Below are 20,598 nucleotides of genomic sequence, written 5' to 3'. Positions count from 1 at the left end.
GTGGGGCTCAAGGGAGCCCTCTAACCACTTGAGCCATAGTGCTACTTCCGGTTTTCTAGAGGTTAACGAGGTAAGAGTGTCAAGGACTTTTCCTGCCTGAGCTAGATTTGAGCCGTAATCCTCAGATCTCAGCCTCCTTAGTAGCTAAGATTACAGGCGTAAGCCACTGGCGCCCTGTGCTTCTGGCTTTTATTCACTATAAAAATTAATGACCCAAAAAGTTTCAGAGGAAATATTTGAGAAGTGCTTAGAATATCGAATAATTATTAAAATACATGTCATTAAATATTTAATATATCATGCTTAATATAAATATTTCATTAACATATAGTTTGATATTGCATTACATAATAGGAACTGGATCTCTCTTTTTTTCTTTTTTGTCGGTCGTGGGGCCTGAACTCTGGGCCTGGGCGCTGTCCCTCAGCTCTTCAGCTCAAGGCTAGTGTCCTACCACTTGAGCCACAGCGCCACTTTGGCTTTTTTTCTGCTTATGTGGTGCTGACGAATCAGACCCAGGGCCTTATGCATGGGAGGCAAGCACTCTACCACTGAGCCAACTTTCTAGCCCCTGGATCTTTGTTTTTTAATTATACTTTTCTGTTGCAATTATTTGGTTCATGCCAACTGAGTTTATTTAGTAATAGAACTAAGATTTAAAAGCTAGATATATTAAAGTGTTTTCAAATTAGTTTACTTAGTTTGTTAGTTTGTTTGAGTCAGGTTTTTACTTATATTGCCCAGGCTGATTTCTGACTCACAAACTACCTATCTGAACCTCCCAGGTGCTGGAATTTTAGGTGTGTATTACTATGTCCAGCTTTAGATTTTCTTTCCTGTTCTGCAAACTGTTATATGTTGCACATCCTAATCTGAAACGCTAAGATCCAAAATGTTTTACTCAGAAAGCTTCTGATTTGGGAGCATTTCAAATTTGCTGATTTGGTTATGCATAACAGTAAAGTTGGGAAGTGGCGCTGTAGCTCAAGTGGTAGAGCGCTCGCCTTGAGTTGAAGAGCTGAGGGACAACGCCCAGGCCCAGAGTTCAGGCCCCACGACCGACAAAAAAAAAAAAAAAAAAACTATATAGAACAGTAAAGTTGATGCAAATATTCCAAAATCTGAAAACTTGGAATACTTCCTTTTTGAGAATGGATAGTCAGCTTGCACTGGGTATCTTTTATGGGTCATACACTATGCTAGAGATAAGAGCTGAAAATAACCTCAATATTATCATCTCAGGGAGTTTTCAGTTTAAGAACAGTTAGCATGGGGCTCAGACCTGTGATCCCAGCCCTCAAGAGATGAAGTTAGGAGAATCAAAAGTTCTAGGCCAGCCTGAGCTACCCAGTGAGACCCTGTGTTAGAAGTCTTCCTCTAAAAAGGGAAGGGAAAGGAGGGGGGCTTATTGCTAGAAGTTTTTGTTTGTTTGTTTTTGTTTTTATTTTCACTAGGATAGTGATAGTCTCCTGAATATTCCTAAGGAGATAAACTCAGTAAAGTTTAGGTGTATGGATGTATTGTAGATGAGGGGAGTCAGGGATAAAAATATCATAGTAGGCTCTAAGCTTTATAAATTAGTGTTGGTTGCAGAGGGATATAGTCATTGAGAAGTTGTAATTTTATGTTATTTGAGATGTCATAGATGACACATTCTTAAACTCTGGTGTTTGATAGGATATTGGCTGTCATAAAATGTAGAAAAATCAGGAGAGGCTAATTTATTTATTTGTTTATTTATTAATTATTATTACTATTATTTGGGTCTGGTCGTGGGGCCTGAACTCTGGGCCTGGGTGCTGTCCCTCAGCTCTTCAGCTCAAGGCTAGCGCTCTACCACTTGAGCCACAGCGCCACTTCCGGCTTTTTTCTTCTTGCTTATGTGGTGCTAAGGAATTGAACCCAGGGCCCCAGGCATGCAAGGCAAGTGCTCTACCACTGAGCCACCTTCTCACCCCAATGAAGAGGCTAATTTAGAGAAGCAGGAAAATAATTTGTGTTACAGTGTACCTATAATCATCTTCATAGTGACTTGTAAATAAACTGAGGCTCAGATAATTGCCTGAGATTGCATGATAAGCAAGTAGGGGGCCCAAGATTTGAGAATGAGTCTTTATGATTAGACTCCTGTATTAATCTGTTTTTGTTTGTTTGACACATTCCCCTATGTAGCATAGGCTAAGTTCAAATTCATGATCTTCCTGCTTTAGCCTCAGTATAGTAATCTCAGGGGTTTTTTTGTTTGTTTTGGTGTCTGTTCTTGAGGTGTTGTCCCTGAGCTTTTGTTCTCAAGGCTAGCACTAGCACTTTATACTGCTTTAGCCATAGCTTCATGATGCCTTTTCTTTGGCGATTAGTTGGCAAGAGGGGTCTTATAGTCTTTACTGCCTGGGCTGACTTTTTTTTTTTTTTTTTTTTTGATCTGTTGTGGGGCCTGAGCTCTGGGCCTGGGGGGCTGACCCTGAGCTCTTCAGCTCAAGGCTAGCGCTCTACCACTTGAACCACAACACCACTTCCAGCTTTTTCTGCTTATGTGGTGCTGAGGAATGGAACCCAGGGCCTCATGCACGCAAAGTAAACACTCTACCACTGAGCCACCTTCCCAGCCCCTGCCTGGGCTGACTGAACAGAATTTGTCAGATCTCAGCATCCTGAGTGGCCAGGATTGTAGGCGTGAGCCATGGGTGCTCAGCACAACTTCATTTCTAAAGGAAACAATTGTGAATCCCTAGTAGTCACCTAAATTATGAAGGTATTTAGGTAAATTTTTAGATAAAGTAGCAAAACTATCAAATCAAATTTAGATTGATATTGTTTTACTGAAACTCAATCCTCCCCTCCCCCCTTTTGACACAGTGTCTTACTGTATAGCACAAACAGGCCTCAAATTCTTTATTTGCCTGCTTTACTGGTGCTGGGATTACAAGAATGCAATACTATGCTTGGCTTGTAACTAAATCTTTCTTTGTATTGTAAATATACTATTGTCTGCCTTGACATAAGTATGCAGTTTTCTATATCATATTTATCCCATGTTTACTCAGTTCATAAACCATTCTTCTATGTAGTTTGAACAGTACAGAACTTTTCTCTTTATGCTACAGGTTAAGTGGTTTGGCTTTTACTTGGCAAAAATGTCATTTACTTTACAGGTTCTGTCTCTTTTTCTCTAGTCTGTAGTCTTTCTCATATCCTTGAATTTTCACATCCTTGATTTTGACTGTGGAATGGCTATGTAACTGATTCAGATTATGCTTTTAAAAGAATGCTATCAAAATGAAAGTGTGGGCTGGCAATGTGGCTTAGTGGTAGAGTGCTTGCCTAGCATGAAGCCCTGGGTTTGATTCCTCAGTACCACATACATAGAGAAAGCCAGAAAAGTGGCTCTGTGGCTCTAGTGATAGAGTGCTAGGCTTGAGCAAAAGTAGCTCAGAGACAGTGCCCAGGCCCTGAGTTCAAGCCCAGGGACTGGCTCCTCCTTTCCTCCCCCCCCCCCCCCAAAAAAAAAGGAAAGAAAAGAAAATCAAAGTGCTAATCTTTCAAATCTTCAGCAGAAATCAAGTGTAGTTCACTGTTTCCAGTTGAGTTTGAGAAATACAGTTTTGTACCTGCTTTTTGAATTGTTGGTGTTTGGGTTTAGAAAGCAAAGGTAAAATCTAAGTTGTATATATAACTAGTGCACTTAAATACTCACATCATTCTATCTAAACATATTACAGATTACTTGCTCATCAGTTCTACAGCAATGGGTCTTGTTATATTCATGTTATGTACAAAAATGAAAATGTCTTCCCAGGTGCCTCTCCTCCTATATCTAAGAGAACATCATTTCTATAGTGGTAATATTCTGTTGTTTTTTGAACTTCTTAAAATATTATCTAGCTACTCAGGAGGCTGAGATCTGAGGCAGTTTGAAGCCGGGCAGGAAAGTGCATGAGACTCTTACCTCCAATTAATCACCAGAAAACAGGAAGTGGTGCTGTGGCTCAAAATGGTAGAGTGCTAGCTTTGAGCAAAAAGAGCTCAGAGACAGTGCCCAGGCCCCAAGTTCAAGCCCCCAGACTGAGCAAAAATAACAAACAAAATAAAAGCATAGAGCACTTGCCTTTTGTATCATATATTTTATTTTACCTCTTTTTCATTGTTATCATCCTAAATCATACTTTCTGTTTATTTTTATTTTGAACTGTTTACTTTAATGGCTCTTTCATTGATAAGCCTGTCTGTCCCCAATTCAATCCAATACTGAGATGAGGATACTTCTCCCGAAGTACAGCTGTGATCATTGATTTCTCACCTGCTCAGGGTAAGGGCTTTAATTTCACAAAGCATTTCACAAAGTTGGGAAGCAATAACATTAGTTAAATGACTGAAAAAAAAGTTATAAGATAATTAATAAAACCTTGTAGATGTTTTAGATGAATATAATTGTAAAGGATATTATTTAAAATCCATCTTTTGGGAAATGTACTTGAAAACAGTTGCTTAGTTTGTTACTATGATTTATGGTGATGTGGAAACATGCCTACACAAATAGACAGTTATATTCTAAGCCAAACAAATACTGAGTTTTTAATGATATTCTTTCTCTATGATTGTATTATTTATATTGAGAGGTTATCACTACTTTTTGGTTGTATTGGATTTGAACTGAGGGCCTTGCACTTTAACTAGGCAGGCACTCTACTACATGGACTATACCCCAAGCACGTAAGAGATTATTGCTTGCCAGGTCTTGGTGATGGATAGGGATTTGGTGATGCCAACCAATATATATTCTGGTATTGTTTGCATTCCAAATAATGGAGGAATAGTAACCACACTGTAAACAAAGAGTCTAGAGCTTTTTGGTGGTGATAGGTACTATTTATAGGAATGCTGGAGTAGTGGGATGGAGTGCCTGGGCCTGTACAGATGGTTGTAGGGCTTGAACTCAGGGCCTGGACACTTTCCCTGTGCCCTTTTGCTCAATGCTAGCACCTCTTGGAGCCACAGTGCCACACAGTTTTTGTGTAGTTATTTTGAGATAAAATTTTCACAGGGACTTTTCTGCCCGGGCTGGCTTTGAACCGCAATCTTCAGATCTCAGTCTCCTGAATAGCTAGGATTATAGGCGTGAGCCACAGCACCTGGCTGAAATTATTAGGTTTTTGACAAGAGTGGCCAAATCTCATTGGATTTAAACCCTTCAACTGTGATCAACTGCGAAGGAGTAACAATTCATTGGCTTACTTTTTAAATTTAATTTAATTATTTATTTATTATTGTCAGTCTTTAGGCCTGAACTCTGGGCTTGGGCAGCCTGAACTCTGGGCCTGGGCGCTGTCCCTCAGCTCTTTAGCTCAGGCTAGTGCTCTACCATAGCACCACTTCCAGCTTTTTCTGCTTATGTGTTTGTTGCTGAGGAACCGAACCCAAGGCCTCATGCATGTAAGGCAAGCACTCTACCACTGAGTCACCTTCCCAGCCCCTTGGCTTACTTTTTATGTTACAAATTTTATAAAGTGTTGGAGACATGGAGCACGCAGTGCATTTTTTTTCTCTGTTTGTAGGGTTTGAACTCAGAGCCTGTCTCTGTCTCTGAGGATTTTTTGGCTCAAGCCCGGTGCCCTACCACTTGAGGCACAGCTTTTTGGTGGTTAAAATTGGAGATAAGAGTCTTACAGAAGCCGGCACCGGTGGCTCACGCCTGTAATCTTAGCTACTTAGGAGGTTGAGATCTAAGGATCCGGGTTCAAAGCCAGTCTGTGAGACTCTAATCTCCAGTAAACCACTCAGAAAACCAGAAGTGGTTTTGTGACTCAAGTGGTAGAGCCCTAGCCTTGAGCTGAAGAGCTGAGGGACAGTGCCCAAGCCCAGAGTTCAAGCTCCACGACTACCAAAAAAAAAAAAAAAGAATCTTACAGATTTGTTTACCTAGGTTGATTTCAAACTTCAGTCCTCAGACCTCAGGCTTCTGAGTGTCTGGGCACCACTTTTTGGCTTCTTTTATAGGTAACTCCTCACCAAGTGAATTGATCTAAATCCTTAAGGCTCTCTGGCTCTCTAGTCCTCAACACTGATGATGAGGACACATGTGCTAGTACATAACTTCCATTCCTAAGGGATAAAATTAGGGTGATGATTCATGTAACTATGGTCATGCCTTTTCCTGTTGTGCTTACATGCTCCTTTTGAAAGTTATTTACCATGCCCTGTGTGTGTGACCCTGACTGAAATATATAATAAGGATATACAGTTATAAGGTGGTTGGTAGTCTGCTCAATGACTTCTGAGATACCATGGCTCTCACCTCTACACAGTCCTATATTTTATAGACTGGCTAAACCAGTCAGACCTTTTCTTATTAGAAGTTTGAACTAATATTCTTAATTCAAAGTTATTCCTGTAACTTTTGGACTCTTTATTTTTTCCTTGACAGAGTCTAGTTCAGGCTGGCCTTGAACTTACTTGAAATCCTCCTACCTCTTTTAACTCTCCTACCCTCCTACCCTCTACCTCTCAAGTGTTAGGATCACAGTGTGTTACCACACTGGGTTACTTTTAGAGTTTCTTCTACTTTAGGACAAATAACATATTCTGTGTGCTAGAAGTGTGGCTCAAGCAGTAGAATGCCTGCCTAACAAGTATGAAATCAGTTCTGCAAAGAAGAAAAAGCAAAACCAAAAAAATTAGTAACAGCTTTAAAGTATATGAAGCAGAGTCACAAAACCATTACTCTTAGGGATTTTAACACTCTTTCAATAGTTGGTTGAATTATTAAGAATTCAGCAACTTACTTTTTTTTTTTTTTTGGGTCCGGTCGTGGGGCCTGAACTCTGGACCTGGGCGCTGTCCCTCAGCTCTTCAGCTCAAGGCTAGCACTCTACCACTTGAGCCACAGTGCCACTTCCGGCTTTTTTCTTTTTTCTTATGTGGTGCTGAGGAATTAAACCCAGGGCCTCAGGCATGCAAGGCAAGCGCTCTACCACTGAGCCACCTTCCCAGCCCCAGTAACTTACTTTATTTGGATATAACACCCTTTTTGTAGCCCAGGAGCCTCCAATTTATGATCCTTATTTCTTATTGTATTGATTGCAGAGGTTACAGGGGTGTACCACCACATCCAGCTAAAAATTAGTGAAGATGTTAGAAGTCTGAAGAATACCATCCTACTGGATTAACACTTATAAAACACTTTGCTCAGTGAATACAGGATACATTTTCAAGTACGCATGAAACATTCATAAAGACATATCATATATTGTGCCCTAAAATCTATTTCAAATGTGGAAAGATTCCCTGTATTGTGTTCTGTCAATAATAAAATTACATTAGGAATTGATAAGATACTTAGAATACCACCAGATATTAAAAAGTTAAATGCTGGCTGGGTGCCGGTGACTCACTCCTGTAATCCTAGCTACTCAGGAGGCTGAGATCTGAGGATCACGGTTCAAAACCAGCCTGGGCAGGAAACTCCATGAGACTCTTATCTCCAATAACCCACCAGGAAACTGGAAGTGGCGCCGTGGCTCAAGTTGTAGAGCACTTGCCTTGAGCTGAAGAGCTGAGGGACAGCACTCAGGCCCAGAGTTCAAGCCCCAGGACCAAAAAAAAAAAAAAAAAAAAAGTTAAATCCCACCACCTTTTAGCCTGCTATCCATGGATCATACTTGTAATTCTAGCTATTCAGGAGGCTTAGATCTGAAGATCATGGTTTAAAGCCAACCTGGGCAAACAGATTTGTGAGACTCCAATTAACCACCAAAAAGTCAGAAGTGGCACTATGGCTCAAGTGGTAGAGCACCAGACTTGAGCAATAAAGCAAAGTAAAAGAGTTTAAGCCCTGGGGTGCACGCACCCCGACCCCCCCCCACACCCCTCCAACAAAACCCAGTAACTTAGAATGCTTGAAGAAATGCAAAAAAGAAAATGGTTTCATAGTATAAAATCCCAACAAGAAAAAATAGGGAGATAATAAGAATATAAAGGTGAAACATAGCCGGGCGCCAGTGGCTCACGCCTGTAATCCTAGCTACTCAGGAGGCTGAGATCTGAAGATCTCGATTCAAAGCCAGCCCGGGCAGGAAAGTCCGTGAGACTCTTAGCTCCAATAAACCACTAGAAAGCCGGAAGTGGCGCTGTGGCTCAAGCAGTAGAGTGCTGGCCTTGAGCTGAAGAGCACAGGCTTGGGTGCTGTACCCAAGCCGAGTGCAAGCCCCACGACCGACCAAAAAAAAAGGTGAATCATAGCTTCTGTCTGAAGACAGAATATCTTGAGGCTTAGCTAGTAGCCAAGAAGTTTTGGTTAATACAGGATAATTGATGGTGCTTTGGTGGTTGTTGCCTATACCAAACTCTATGGCTTCTGTTGAAAGGCAGTGGGGTTGTAGCTACCCAGAAAGGAAGAAGCTCTCAAAGCTTTGAGGGTGGGGATGGGGGATGATGTCAGTCCTTTAATAGAGAACTTTGAGTTGAAAATCTTAGTTCATTTGAGCTAAAAGGGTGAGTGCTTCTTCTGTGTCTTGATTTTTCCTTCTTGCTGTTCCTTGACTTCTACTTTAAGGAGAAAGATGCATACAGATTGGGCTGAGGTAACCTGTCCTTGCAGAAGACCAGTGGCCAAACCTGTGTCCAAATATGCTAGGAGAACTTCAAAGAGAGGAAGGAGTAAAACTTTTTGGATATAGTCACCTGCGTCATCTTACCTCATTACATTTGTGGAGCACTCACATTGAGCTGATAGGTGTATAAGTAACCTGTGAAATAAGGGCAAGTCAGTGTGACATCTTGGGTAGAGTCCTTTTTGGCTTTCAGTGCAGAAGGATGAATAATTAGTGTTGGTGTTTTCATATGCTTATACAGTGAATAACTATAGAACCAAGGGGATTCTTCTCATCAAGAGTCATTTGTGAAGTGAGGCTGGAGATAGAATTTACCTAGGAAGCCTAAAGCCCTGGGTTTACTTCCTAGCCACCTGCCTTCCCCCCTTCCCAGTATCCCCTCCCCCGAAAAAAAAAGGTTTAGTACTTTGGCATTCTGAATCTGTAGTGATTTCTTTGAGCTACAAATTATTGCAACTGCATCCAATTCAATCAGAAGACTGAAAACTGTATTTAAAAATGGCAAAGACTTTAGCAGACACTTTTTTTTTTTTTTTTTTTTGGTCCGGTCGTGGAGCCTGAACTCTGGGCCTGGGCACTGTCCCTCAGCTCTTCAGCTCAAGGCTAGCGCTCTACCATTTGAGCCACAGCGCCACTTCCGGCTTTTTTCCCTTTGCTTATGTGGTGCTGAGGAATCGAACCCAGGGCCTCTAGCATGCAAGGTAAGCACTCTACCACTGAGCCACCTTCCCAGCCCCTTTAGCAGACACTTTTTAAGTGAAGATACACTGTAGACAATGTATACAGGAAAAGTTCTTTGGTATTAATCATCTGGGAGTTACAAAGTAAAACTACAATGAAAGGTTTGGGGGTATGTGACTCAATATAGAGCACATGCTAGGCAAACACACACAAGATCAAAGAAAAAGACCTGTGTGTGGTGATACACACCAACAATCAGAGTGCTCTAGAGACTGATGGATGGAGAATATGAGTCCAACTTCATAATGAGAGCTTGTCTCAAAAAGAGAAGGAACTACAATGGTGTATCACTTCATATACATTAGAATGTTTAAAACTTAGAAAGGGTAAGATGGCATATTTCTGTAATCTCAGCACTCAGGCAGCTGAGGTAGGAGGATTGTGAGTTTTAAAGCAGCCTGGGTTTACATAGAGAGACTCTGTCTCAAAAACAAAGTGATAAAGTGATAATTTTTTAAAAAAGATGACACTAATTTTTTTTTTTTTGGGTCCCAGTCGTGGGGCCTGAACTCTGGGCCTGGGCGCTGTCCCTCAGCTCTTCAGCTCAAGACTAGGGCTCTACCACTTGAGCCACAGCACCACTTCCAGCTTTTTTCTTTTTGTTTATGGGGTGCTGAGGAATTGAACCCAGGGCCTCATGCATGCAAGGCAAGCGCTCTACCACTGAGCCACCTTCCCAGCCCATCGATGACACTAATTTTTGATGAGCATATAGACTAGTGGCTAGAATTTTCATACTCATTGGTGGGTATTTAGATTATGTAATGTAATTATGTAATAATTTGGGTGTTTCATATATACTTAAAAATAAACTTTTTTTATGACCCAACAGTTCCACTTCTAGATATTTATTCAAAAGCAATAAAAAAAATACTAACAAGTTCATAGCATTATACATTATAGTTCTAAACTGTATAAACAGTTCAGATCCCTATTAAGGTGAATGGATATACAAATTGTAGATTAGTATCTACAATAATGTCTGCAGTATTATTCAGAACTTCTAGTCAGTGCAGCAATCAAGATAAATGTCAAAAAACATGCTGAGAGAAAAGCTCATGCTGTGTGATTATTTTATGTCACAATTATATAACACAAGAAGCCCCTGACTTACAGTAGTCTACCTATGATATATATATATATTTTGGTTGGTTGGTTGTGGGACTTGAACTCTGGGCCTGGGCTCTCTCCTTGCGCTCTTCAGCTCAAGGCGAGTGCTCTACCGCTTGAGCCACAGCACCACTTCTGGTTTTCTAGTGGTTTATTGGAGACAAGAGTCTCGTGGAGTTTCCTGCCTGGGCTGGCTTTGAACCATGACCCTCAGATGTCAGCCTTCTGAGTAGCTAGGATTATAGGCCTGAGCCACCGGTGCCCAGCTGCCTATGATTTTTGACCTTATAATGGCACAAAAATGTAAGTATAAAATATAAAAGTAAGGTATTGGATTTTGATTTTTTTTCTTGGGCAAACAATAATGTTCTGCAATCATCCCTTTAGATACTATGCAGTGTATTGAGCACAGCTCCCTAGTCAGGCAGGTGATCACAAGACTGTGATTGCTTGTCTTGCCAAGCTATGCTTTGAGTAGGTTAGGTGTATTATGTGTGCTTTGACTTTTTTTTTAAAGAATTTATTTTTATTAAAGAGGTGATATATAGAGGGGTTACATTTACCGAGTCAGGTAATGAGTACACTTCCTTTCGTACTGTGTAATCTGTTCCTCATTCTCTCCCATTCCCTTCTTCCCATCTCCACCCACAAGTTATAGTTCACTTTCATCAATGTTCAGTGTGCTCTACTGCTGTATTGTTTCACCCTGTTTTCTTGGATTCTGTTCCTCTTCCTCCACCCCCCCCCCCCCCCCCACACACATAGGCATGTGAATACATCATATATCAGGTAAAGAATACAGAATCATAGGTTTACTGGGTTATGACCCCATCATAAGTTAAGGAGCATCTGTATATGATTCCATTTATATGAAGTGGAATCCTATAGGCAGTGGAACATATTTAGTATGAGCAAAAAGGCCAAACTAGGGCTGGGAAGATGGCTCAGTGGTAGAGCACTTGCCTTGCATGCCTGAGGCCCTGGGTTGGATTCCTCAGCACCACATAAGCAAAATGAAAAAAGCCGGAAGTGGCTCTGTGGCTCAAGTGGTAGAGGCTAGCCTTGAGCTGAAGAGCTGAGGGACAGCACCCAGGCCCAGAGTTCAGGCCCCATGACCGGACCCCCCCCCCCCCCAAAAAAAAAAGGCCAAACTAGAGATGGTCAGTAGTTGTGTAGGATGGGATTTCAGGATAATTAGTTAATTATAATTTTTTCCCCCACTTTGGAACACTAGTAGTGATAAGTGGTAAGAATTTAAAATAATATGATTTATAATTAAATTGGTAAACTTTGGTTTGGTTTGAAAACCTGAATTTGAATCATGGCTCAAACCAACTATTTGACCGTTCACTAGCTCTATGACCTTAGGCAAATTATTATTTAACCTTTTTAAAGTTTTCATCATAAAATGGAGATGAGAATGGATTGTCATGAGGATTAAGTTATGCCATCAATGCTACAGAATGTAGTAACTGCTCAGCATTGGTGATAATCGCAGTATTTACCAATGTTAATAAGCATACTTTGTTACTCATAAGTGTTACTTTGAATATTAGAATAGTTATTGTATTTTTATATGTTTACAAAGGTGCTGTAATTCCAGCACTCAGGAGACTGAGAAAGAAAGATGAGTTTGAGGCAATCTGTCTATATGTGGGTGTGGAGCTGGGAGAGGAAGAAAAGAAAAAGTTGCTGATTAGGTTCTTGTGGATCTTTGATGTTCTCTGATCAGTAACATGTTACTGCTATTTAGTCTATCAGGAACGTGATGTACTGTAATGCATGAAGACAATGGAACTCACTCCTTTACTGGATGTCCTATACGACTTTTGGCTAAAAGTCAAATAATTATTTTATTCAAGGGGATTGGCTGTACACTTCTTAAATAGTTCCTCTTGTAGCACTTTGCATGGTGGAGTATGAACTGGGAGCCTGGGTGCTATCCCTGGGCTCTTTTGCTCAAGGCTAGCGCTCTACCAAATGAGTCACAGTTCCACTTCTGGCTTTTTATGGTTAATTGGAGATGAGTCTTATACACTTTCCTGCCTACTGGCTTCTAATCACAGTTCTCAGATCTTAGCCTTCTGAGTAGCTAGGATGACAAGTGTGATTCATTGGGGCTTGACTGTAATTGATTTTTTTTTGGGTGGGGGGATTGGTTGTGTGGCTTGAACAAAGGGCCTAGGTGCTGTCCCTTCACTCATTTTGTGCAAGACTAGTACGGTTTAAGCCACAGCATCACTTATGGTTTTCTGGTAGTTAATTTGAGATAAGAATCTCATAGATTTTCCTGCCTGGTTGGTTTTGAACCTTGATCCTCAGATCTCAGCCTGAGTAGCTAGGTTTACAGGCATGAGCCACTGGTGCCCGGCGGATTATTGGAGATTTAAAGTTATTTTCTTAGATGTTGGTATTTAAATCCTTCTTTGTGTAAGTTGACAGTTTTCAAGTCTTGTAATGAGAGAAACATTGGAAAGAAATAAGATGATCAGGCTAATGATAGACCAAAAGATTTTGTGGTAGGGCATTGGAAAAGAATTGGGAATGATTTTGTAACATTGTTGTCTGAATGTGATGTTGCCTTTGAGTTGAAAATGATACATAAGAATGTTTGCTTCTGGTTTTGTATTCCATATGGCTTACTTTAGATTCTTGAAGCTAAGAATTTGTTAAAAATGGGGTTAAACTAAATAAGCACCAGGAATATCTTTCATTTAATTGGATATCACCTTTAAAAATGGTTATTTTGTTATTTGAATTTTTCTGGATTTTTTTCTCCTAAATCTGTTTTGAAAACTAGTAATTTACTCATTTTCAACTTTTATTGCAGCACCTGATCACCTTTGTAGCAGGAGAACGATCATGGAGGTGGTGCCAGCTGAGGTGAATAGTTTGCTTCCAGAGGAGATAATGGACACTGGTATAACTTTAGTGGATGATGATAGTATTGAGGCTGTTATTGTTTCATCCCCAATTCCTATGGAGACAGAACTGGAAGAAATTGTCAACATACATTCTACTGGTGACTCTGCAGCCACGCCCATTTCCACGGAATCAATCACAGTGTACAGTAACCACACTAACCAAGTTGCAGTGAATACCACAATTACTAAAGCAGATTCTAATACCACAGTGAAACCAGCTTTTCCAAGTGGCCTTCAAAAACTTGGTGCTCAGACTCCTGTGACTATCTCAGCCAATCAGATTATTTTAAACAAAGTATCACAGTCATCTGATCTTAAACTTGGCAATCAGACCCTTAAACCAGATGGACAGAAGTTAATTTTAACAACTTTGGGCAAGTCTGGTTCACCAATTGTTTTAGCACTACCCCATAGCCAACTACCCCAGGCTCAGAAAGTTACAACTCAGTCCCAGTCAGGAGATGCTAAGTTACCACCGCAGCAAATTAAAGTAGTTACCATTGGAGGGAGGCCAGATGTGAAACCTGTCATTGGTGTCTCAGCATTGACCCCAGGAAGTCAACTGATTAATACTACAACTCAGCCCTCTGTGTTACAGACCCAACAGTTAAAAACAGTACAGGTAAAAAAAAAAAAAAAAAAAAAGAGGGGGCTTACTAATTAAAATGCATGTTAAAAATTAAACTAGTTCATAGATGTGTTATTAATTGCATAGCTGTTACTGAATTCTTTTGAATGTTGCTTTAAGTGTGGCTTATTTGTTCTTGTTCTCAAGTCTGATATGCCTAATGCTTATGGAATTTTTTTCCCAGAGAACCTAGAGAAAACTAAAATTTGGTTAAATTCCAAATTTATTTTATTTATAGCCTTTTGTTATTTCAAAATGTGTTTTTATTTATTCTTAATGATAGTTTGGTTACATGGATGAGTTGCTGGTATAAAAATGTCAGATTTGCTCCATAAAATTGTTCAGACAAAAAAAAATTGTTTTGATTAACTCATGATCAAAGGCTTACAAGATTGCTGCCTTGAGAAACCCTGGAGCAGCAATAGTGTGTGGTAGCCCGTGTGTGTGGGGATGGGGTGGAGTAGCCTCTGTGTGTGTGTGTGTGTGTGTGTGTGTGTGTGTGTGTGTGTGTGTGTGATTTACAGTTTCACATCCATTGCTATCACTCATGTTTGTAATATGGAAAGAGACAGGGACACCTAGGCCTTGTTCTCCAAAGCCTAGCCAACTAGCCATAAGTTACCCATTCTATCCTGCCACCTGTGCAGGGTAGCTTATGTCTCTGAAGTTTTGACCTTTTGAATATTTGAACATTGAAGAAAGAAATAATACTGTATAGTTCTTAAAACACTTTAAAAAAGATACTACCTCTTATTAGTGTGAATAGGATTCTAGATAGAACTTTTGAAGAGCATATATTAGTTTCTAGTTTTTCATACCCCAAATGGCCTTTTTAGGCTACCACTAACTCTTAGAAATACAATAATTCACTTAAGACTGCATTTCCTGTTAGAAAGGTTTCCTTTTGAAGAAAGTAAGGCAGATTTAAAGTTAGTAAAGGAAGTGTGTAAAGAAGTGGGAAAGTTTGGGAGAATTGTCCCTTCTCAGCTGATATTTAGAAGTGTTTTGGTTACTTTTGGGGCAAGAATTCAAAATTTACTTTTCACGGACTTTGCATTTAAGAATTGTGTAAGTTTTCTCAAACTTTGTAATTTTCCCATGTTCGTTCTGCCACAGTTAACGTGTCATGTTTCTTCTCCTTCACTGTTATTTCCCACTTTTTTTTTTGCTGAGGAACTATTGAATGAGATATCCTATCCCCATAAAGCATCTTTTCTGAACTTTTGAATCTTATTTTCACTGGTTGTCAGAGTTTATTTGGCTTCTGCAATGTGGATAATAATCATGTTCATAAGAAACTGATAACAGAATCAGTATGTCTTATTTTTCACTTTTAAGATCACTGTGTGTGTGTGTATATACGTATACACACACACACACACACACACACACACACACACACACACACACACACACACACACACACACACACACACACACACACACACATATAGTTTCAATCACAGGTGTATTTGTACCTACTAGTTTTCAACTATGATTTTCTACATAATGACAATAAAAGCTAAGACTGGGGTTGAATTCTTATGACTTGTTTTTATTGTTGTTACTTTTATAAAACCAGATTTTATTTATTAAAAAAGATTTTTTTTTTTTTTGGTTGGTCGTGGGGCTTGAACTCTGGGCCTGGGCACTGTTCCTGAGCTCTTCAGCTCAAGGCGAGCCCTCTACCACTTGAGCCACAATACCGCTTCCAGTTTTCTGATGGTTAATTGGAATTTCATGGACTGCCGGGCTGGCTTTGAACCATGATCCTCACATCTTAGCCTCCTGAGTAGGTAGAATTTACAGATGTGAGTCACCAGCACCTGGCTTAAAAAAGAATTTCTATTTACAGTTATAATAGAAACCCAAAAAAATCTGTTTAGAATATAGTTCTATTTATCCAGTTATTTTAGGTAGCCAACTCAGATCCTCCCAAGTCAGAAGTAACCTACAAAGCTCTAAAATATTTTGGAAAACATAAATAAAAACCTTATATTTTTTCCATTTTCAAACTTAGAATATTTGATTTGTTCCATGGTGTGAATAATTTTTTTTTTTTGGTAGGTCATGGGGCTTGAACTCTGGGCCTGAGCACTGTCCCTCAGCTCTTCAGCTCAAGGCGAGCGCTCTACCACTTGAGCTACAGTGCCACTTCCGGTTTTCTGGTGGTTTATCGGAGATAAGAGTTTCACGGACTTTCCTGCCCGGGCTGGCTTTGAACCTCGATCCTCAGATCTCAGCCTCCTGTGTAGCTAGGATTACAGGCATGAGCCACCGGCGCCGGGCTGAATAATATTCTCTTGTTGTTTTCCTAGATAGTCCTGATTTCTTTAATCAGAATGTTTGAGATTGTTGGGGTATGGCCAGCAGGACTACTGGAAAATAGACCCATCTTCAAAAGTGATAGAAAGAGGTGCTGATACCACAGGCAGTAAAGTATATAGGGATATTTATATTTACTCATATTTTGTGTGCCTGGTGTTCAGGAACAGTAAATAATGAATGAATCACTGGGACATAACGCTTTTTTTTTTTTTTGGGTCCGGTCATGGGGCCTGAACTCTGGGCCTGGGCGCTGTCCCTCAGCTCTTCAGCTCAAGGCTAGCACTCTACCACTTGAGCCACAGCGCCACATCCGGCTTTTTTCTTTTTGCTTATGTGGTGCTGAGGAATCGAACCCAGGGCCTCTGGCATGCAAGGCATGCGCTCTACCACTGAGCCACCTTCCCAGCCCAAAATGATGAGTGTTTTTTTTTCTTTTTGCTTATGTGGTGCTGAGGAATTGAACCCAGGGCCTCATGCATGCAAGGCAAGCGCTCTACCACTGAGCCACCTTCCCAGCCCTTTTTTTTTTTTAAAGGAGCCCTTTCTTTTTTATTATTTATTTATTTATTTATTTTTAATTTTTTTGGTCCAGTCGTGGGGCCTGAACTCTGGGCCTGGGCGCTGTCCCTCAGCTCGTCAGTTCAGCTAGCGCTCTACCACTTGAGCCACAGTGACACTCCAGCTTCTTTTTGCTTATGTGGTGCTGAGGAATCAAACCCAGAGCCTCAGGCATGCACGGCAAGCGATCTACCACTGAGCCATCTTCCCAGCCCGACATAACGCTTTACTAGCTCCTGAATCTATCCAGCATAGTGTTGAAAATTATTTACATAAATTATTTGAGGACATTTTTCAGCTCCCTTTCTTTCTTTCTTTTTTTTTTCCCCTCCTTAATCTGCTGGCTAGATAAATTTGTTTAAAAATGGTCCTCATGGGCTGGGAAGGTGGCTCAGTGGTAGAGCGCTTGCCTTGCATGCATGAGGCCCTGGGTTCGATTCCTCAGCACCACATAAGCAAAAAGAAAAAAGCCAGAAGTGGCGTTGTGGCTCAAGTGGTAGAGTGCTAGCCTTGAGCGGAAAAGCTGAGGGACAGCGCCCAGGCCCAGAGTTCAGGTCCCATGACTGGACCCAAAAAAAAAAAATGATCCTCATGCTTGGTTTTATTTAGTAAAGGAATTTTGTTCTAAGGTAGTTTAGAATTCCTTTTTTTTTTTTTTTTTTGGTCTATTATGGGGCTTGAACAGCCTGGGTGTTGTCCCTCAGCTCTTCAGCTCAAGGCTAACACTCTCTACCACTTGATCCACAGTGCCGCTTCCGGTTTTCTGGTGGTTCATTGGAGATAAGAGTCTCATGTTCTTTCCTGCCTGGGCTGGCTTTGAACCTGGATCCCCAGATCTCAGGTTCCTGAGTAGCTGGAATTACAGGCATGAGCCACCAGTGCCTGGCTTGGCTTAGAATTCTTAATGCAAAAATTTTGGTTCTTTAATGGAACTAGCAGTTGTTATGTTCAACAATATTCCACTGAAGAAATTCAACCTCAGTGGCAGTATGACTTCATTTGAATAATTAATGTGTGTTTTTGTTTCTTATATTTTTCCATTTTGGTAAGTATTTGGAAAGAATATGAATATGAAAGTCAATTTAAAAGGGAGAAATACTTTAAGCTCTTTTTGTAGTGGAAGTGTTTTCTATCTATATATGTACTTCTAAAAGCATAACACCATAGCATCATTAATACTATGTAAATAGATGAAATTCCAACTAGAGTTTTAGGTTACAAACATTTGGGATGTATGTATCTCTGGATTATATCCTCTGTCCAAAGTATAATTTTGAATTCACTTTGGTATGTCATAGTTTTGTAAGCTGGGTATTTTTAATTTATTAATGAATTTCCTCTTTAAAAAGTGTTTTGTATTTCTTTTGTTCTATAATTGTTATTCTTTTTTTTTTTTTGGTCCAGTTGTGGGGCCTGAACTCTGGGCCTGGGTTGTCCCTCAGCTCTTCAGCTCAAGGCTAGCGCTCTACCACTTGAGCCACAGCGCCACTTCGGGCTTTTTTCTTTTTGCTTATATGGTGCTGAGGAATCGAATCCAGGGCCTCAGGCTTGCAAGGCAAGCGCTCTACCACTGAGTCACCTTCCCAGCCCCTATAATTGTTATTCTTTTTTTTTTTTTTTTTTTTCTTTTTTTGGGTCCGGTCGTGGGGCCTGAACTCTGGGCCTGGGTGCTGTCCCTCAGCTCTTCAGCTCAAGGCTAGCACTCTACCACTTGAGCCACAGCGCCACTTCCGGCTTTTTTCTTTTTGCTTATGTGGTGCTGAGGAATCGAACCCAGGGCCTCGAGCATGCAAGGCAAGCGCTCTACCACTGAGCCACCTTCCCAGCCCATAATTGTTATTCTTATGTTTATTTTATTTTAATTTTATGGTCAAGATGATATACAGAGGGGTTACAGTTACATGAGTAAGGTAGTGAGTACATTTCTTGTCTGGTAGTGAGTACATTTCTTGTCTAACTGGTTAATCCCTCCCTCATTTTTCTTCCTTTTTCCCTCTCCCTCATTTTGTGTTTCATATACATCTTATCATGTGAGTATAAGAAAATAATGTATTTGAGTGCAAATTAATCTACTAATTTACAATTTGTGTACATAGAACTGGTATTTAGCTTTGTGGTCTGTTACAGTTTTGGTATGTTTCTGTCATTCATTTGGTAATATTAATTTGAGTTATTTTCATTATAATAGTACTTCCAAGTCTTAGTTTTTGTATCTGTCAAAAGAGGAAGTTAACATTTCATGTACTTTACAGATTATAATTCTATGAGTTTTATGATAGGTGATTTTCTGCTTTTGTCTTTCAGAAGCTTGTGGTGATAATTTCAATATAGAGACTTTGTTACTTCTGCTTTCATTGCCTTGAAATGAATTTTAGTTCAGGTTATTAATATGCCAAAATGTAACTTCAGATAGGTGAGGAGTGAAATATAGACCCTTCTTTCAAGGAATTTAAAGAGTAATAAACATTATTTTAGTAAATAATGTTTCAGAACTCTTGCTAATGCTCTACCACTTGCGCCACAGCACCACTTCGGAATAGTCTTTGTTCTATCAGATTTGTCTCTTTAACATAGGATTTGACCAATTCAGTTCTTCCTTTATCTACTTATGAAATAGAGACCTAACAGTGAAAATCTCATCAACAGTCTGTTTATTTTGGATCAGGGGCCAGTGTAATCACACATATGTCTGTGTTGATTACTTTGTCATTTGTACTGTTGCTTTCCTAACTCAATCTTTTTGTTAATAAGTTGTTTTTAAGACTAATATTGCTGTGTCGTTTTTTTATAGTTCAGTATTAAATTGTTAATAATAATTTGGTTTTCATCATAGATATTTCCAAGAGACTATTTTATAGTAAGAATACAAAGGTATTGGTATATTTGGGCTTATGGATATGACCGTATTGGTATTTTATGAATGGCTGCATTTTAAACGTTTTTAGCCTTAATAAATGTATATAATTGGTTAAATGAGCTGGTTTCACAAGTACTACTATGTATGTATCTTTTGTCTAGTTTTGAATGACTAGGTATTTTAAATAACAAATAGTCTTCAAAGTTATTTATATTTTTCAGATTGCTAAGAAGCCTCGAACACCAACCTCTGGTCCAGTGATCACGAAGCTGATCTTTGCAAAACCAATTAATAGTAAAGCAGTTACAGGACAGACAACTCAAGTATCACCACCGGTCATTGCAGGTTATATTTCTTTATAGTTTGTTATACTATGCATTTACCTTCCTTGAGGCTTAAAAGTGGCAGACCTGCCATCTTAAAGTGTGTAGTACAACAAAGGTAGCTTATTATTGAAGACCAAAGTAATTAGAAATGTTAAACTTGTTAAAGGAATGCTTCAAACAGAATGTCTTATAGAAAAATCATTCCATTACCATAGTCTCCTTAGGTTTTACCATGAAAGCAGCCAAGTCTTAAACCTAAGTAAACTAGGTTATGTTTATATAGTGTTTATTGTATGCCGTTCTAAAATCTTTACATATAATATCTTAAGTACTTCTTTGGCAATCCTAAAAGGTGGGATTTTTTTGTGTGTGTGTGCTGGTTTTGCCAGTGTGAAAATGGAGGCACTTAGTTGGTAAATGGCTGAGCTGGGATTTGAATTTAAGCAGTTCATCTCCAGATTATGTGTACTAAGTATAATAGGTTTAAATTATATTCACGAGAGTATATTATACATAGTTT

At 39.7% G+C, this 20,598-nt stretch overlaps 1 protein-coding gene across 5 annotated transcripts in view; it reads left to right on the top strand.

The window, feature by feature from the left end:
- Lin54 (lin-54 DREAM MuvB core complex component) overlaps positions 1 to 20,598 on the top strand; it is a 72,566-nt gene that overhangs the window by 3,592 nt on the left and 48,376 nt on the right. For 3 of the 5 annotated variants that reach the window (XM_042678222.1, XM_042678223.1, XM_042678221.1), the window contains exons 2-3: positions 13,288 to 14,003; positions 19,974 to 20,097. In XM_042678222.1, the coding sequence (XP_042534156.1) occupies positions 13,320 to 14,003; positions 19,974 to 20,097 (808 nt within the window). In that variant the 5' untranslated portion in view covers positions 13,288 to 13,319. The remainder of the gene's footprint in view (positions 1 to 13,287; positions 14,004 to 19,973; positions 20,098 to 20,598) is intronic. The other 2 variants (XM_042678225.1, XM_042678226.1) reach the window with 1 other exon arrangement.

The sequence above is a fragment of the Dipodomys spectabilis genome, unplaced genomic scaffold (assembly GCF_019054845.1).
Source record: "Dipodomys spectabilis isolate Male_0828 unplaced genomic scaffold, ASM1905484v1 ptg000043l, whole genome shotgun sequence".
NCBI lineage: Eukaryota > Metazoa > Chordata > Mammalia > Rodentia > Heteromyidae > Dipodomys > Dipodomys spectabilis.
This window is presented reverse-complemented; position numbering and strand designations above follow the sequence as displayed.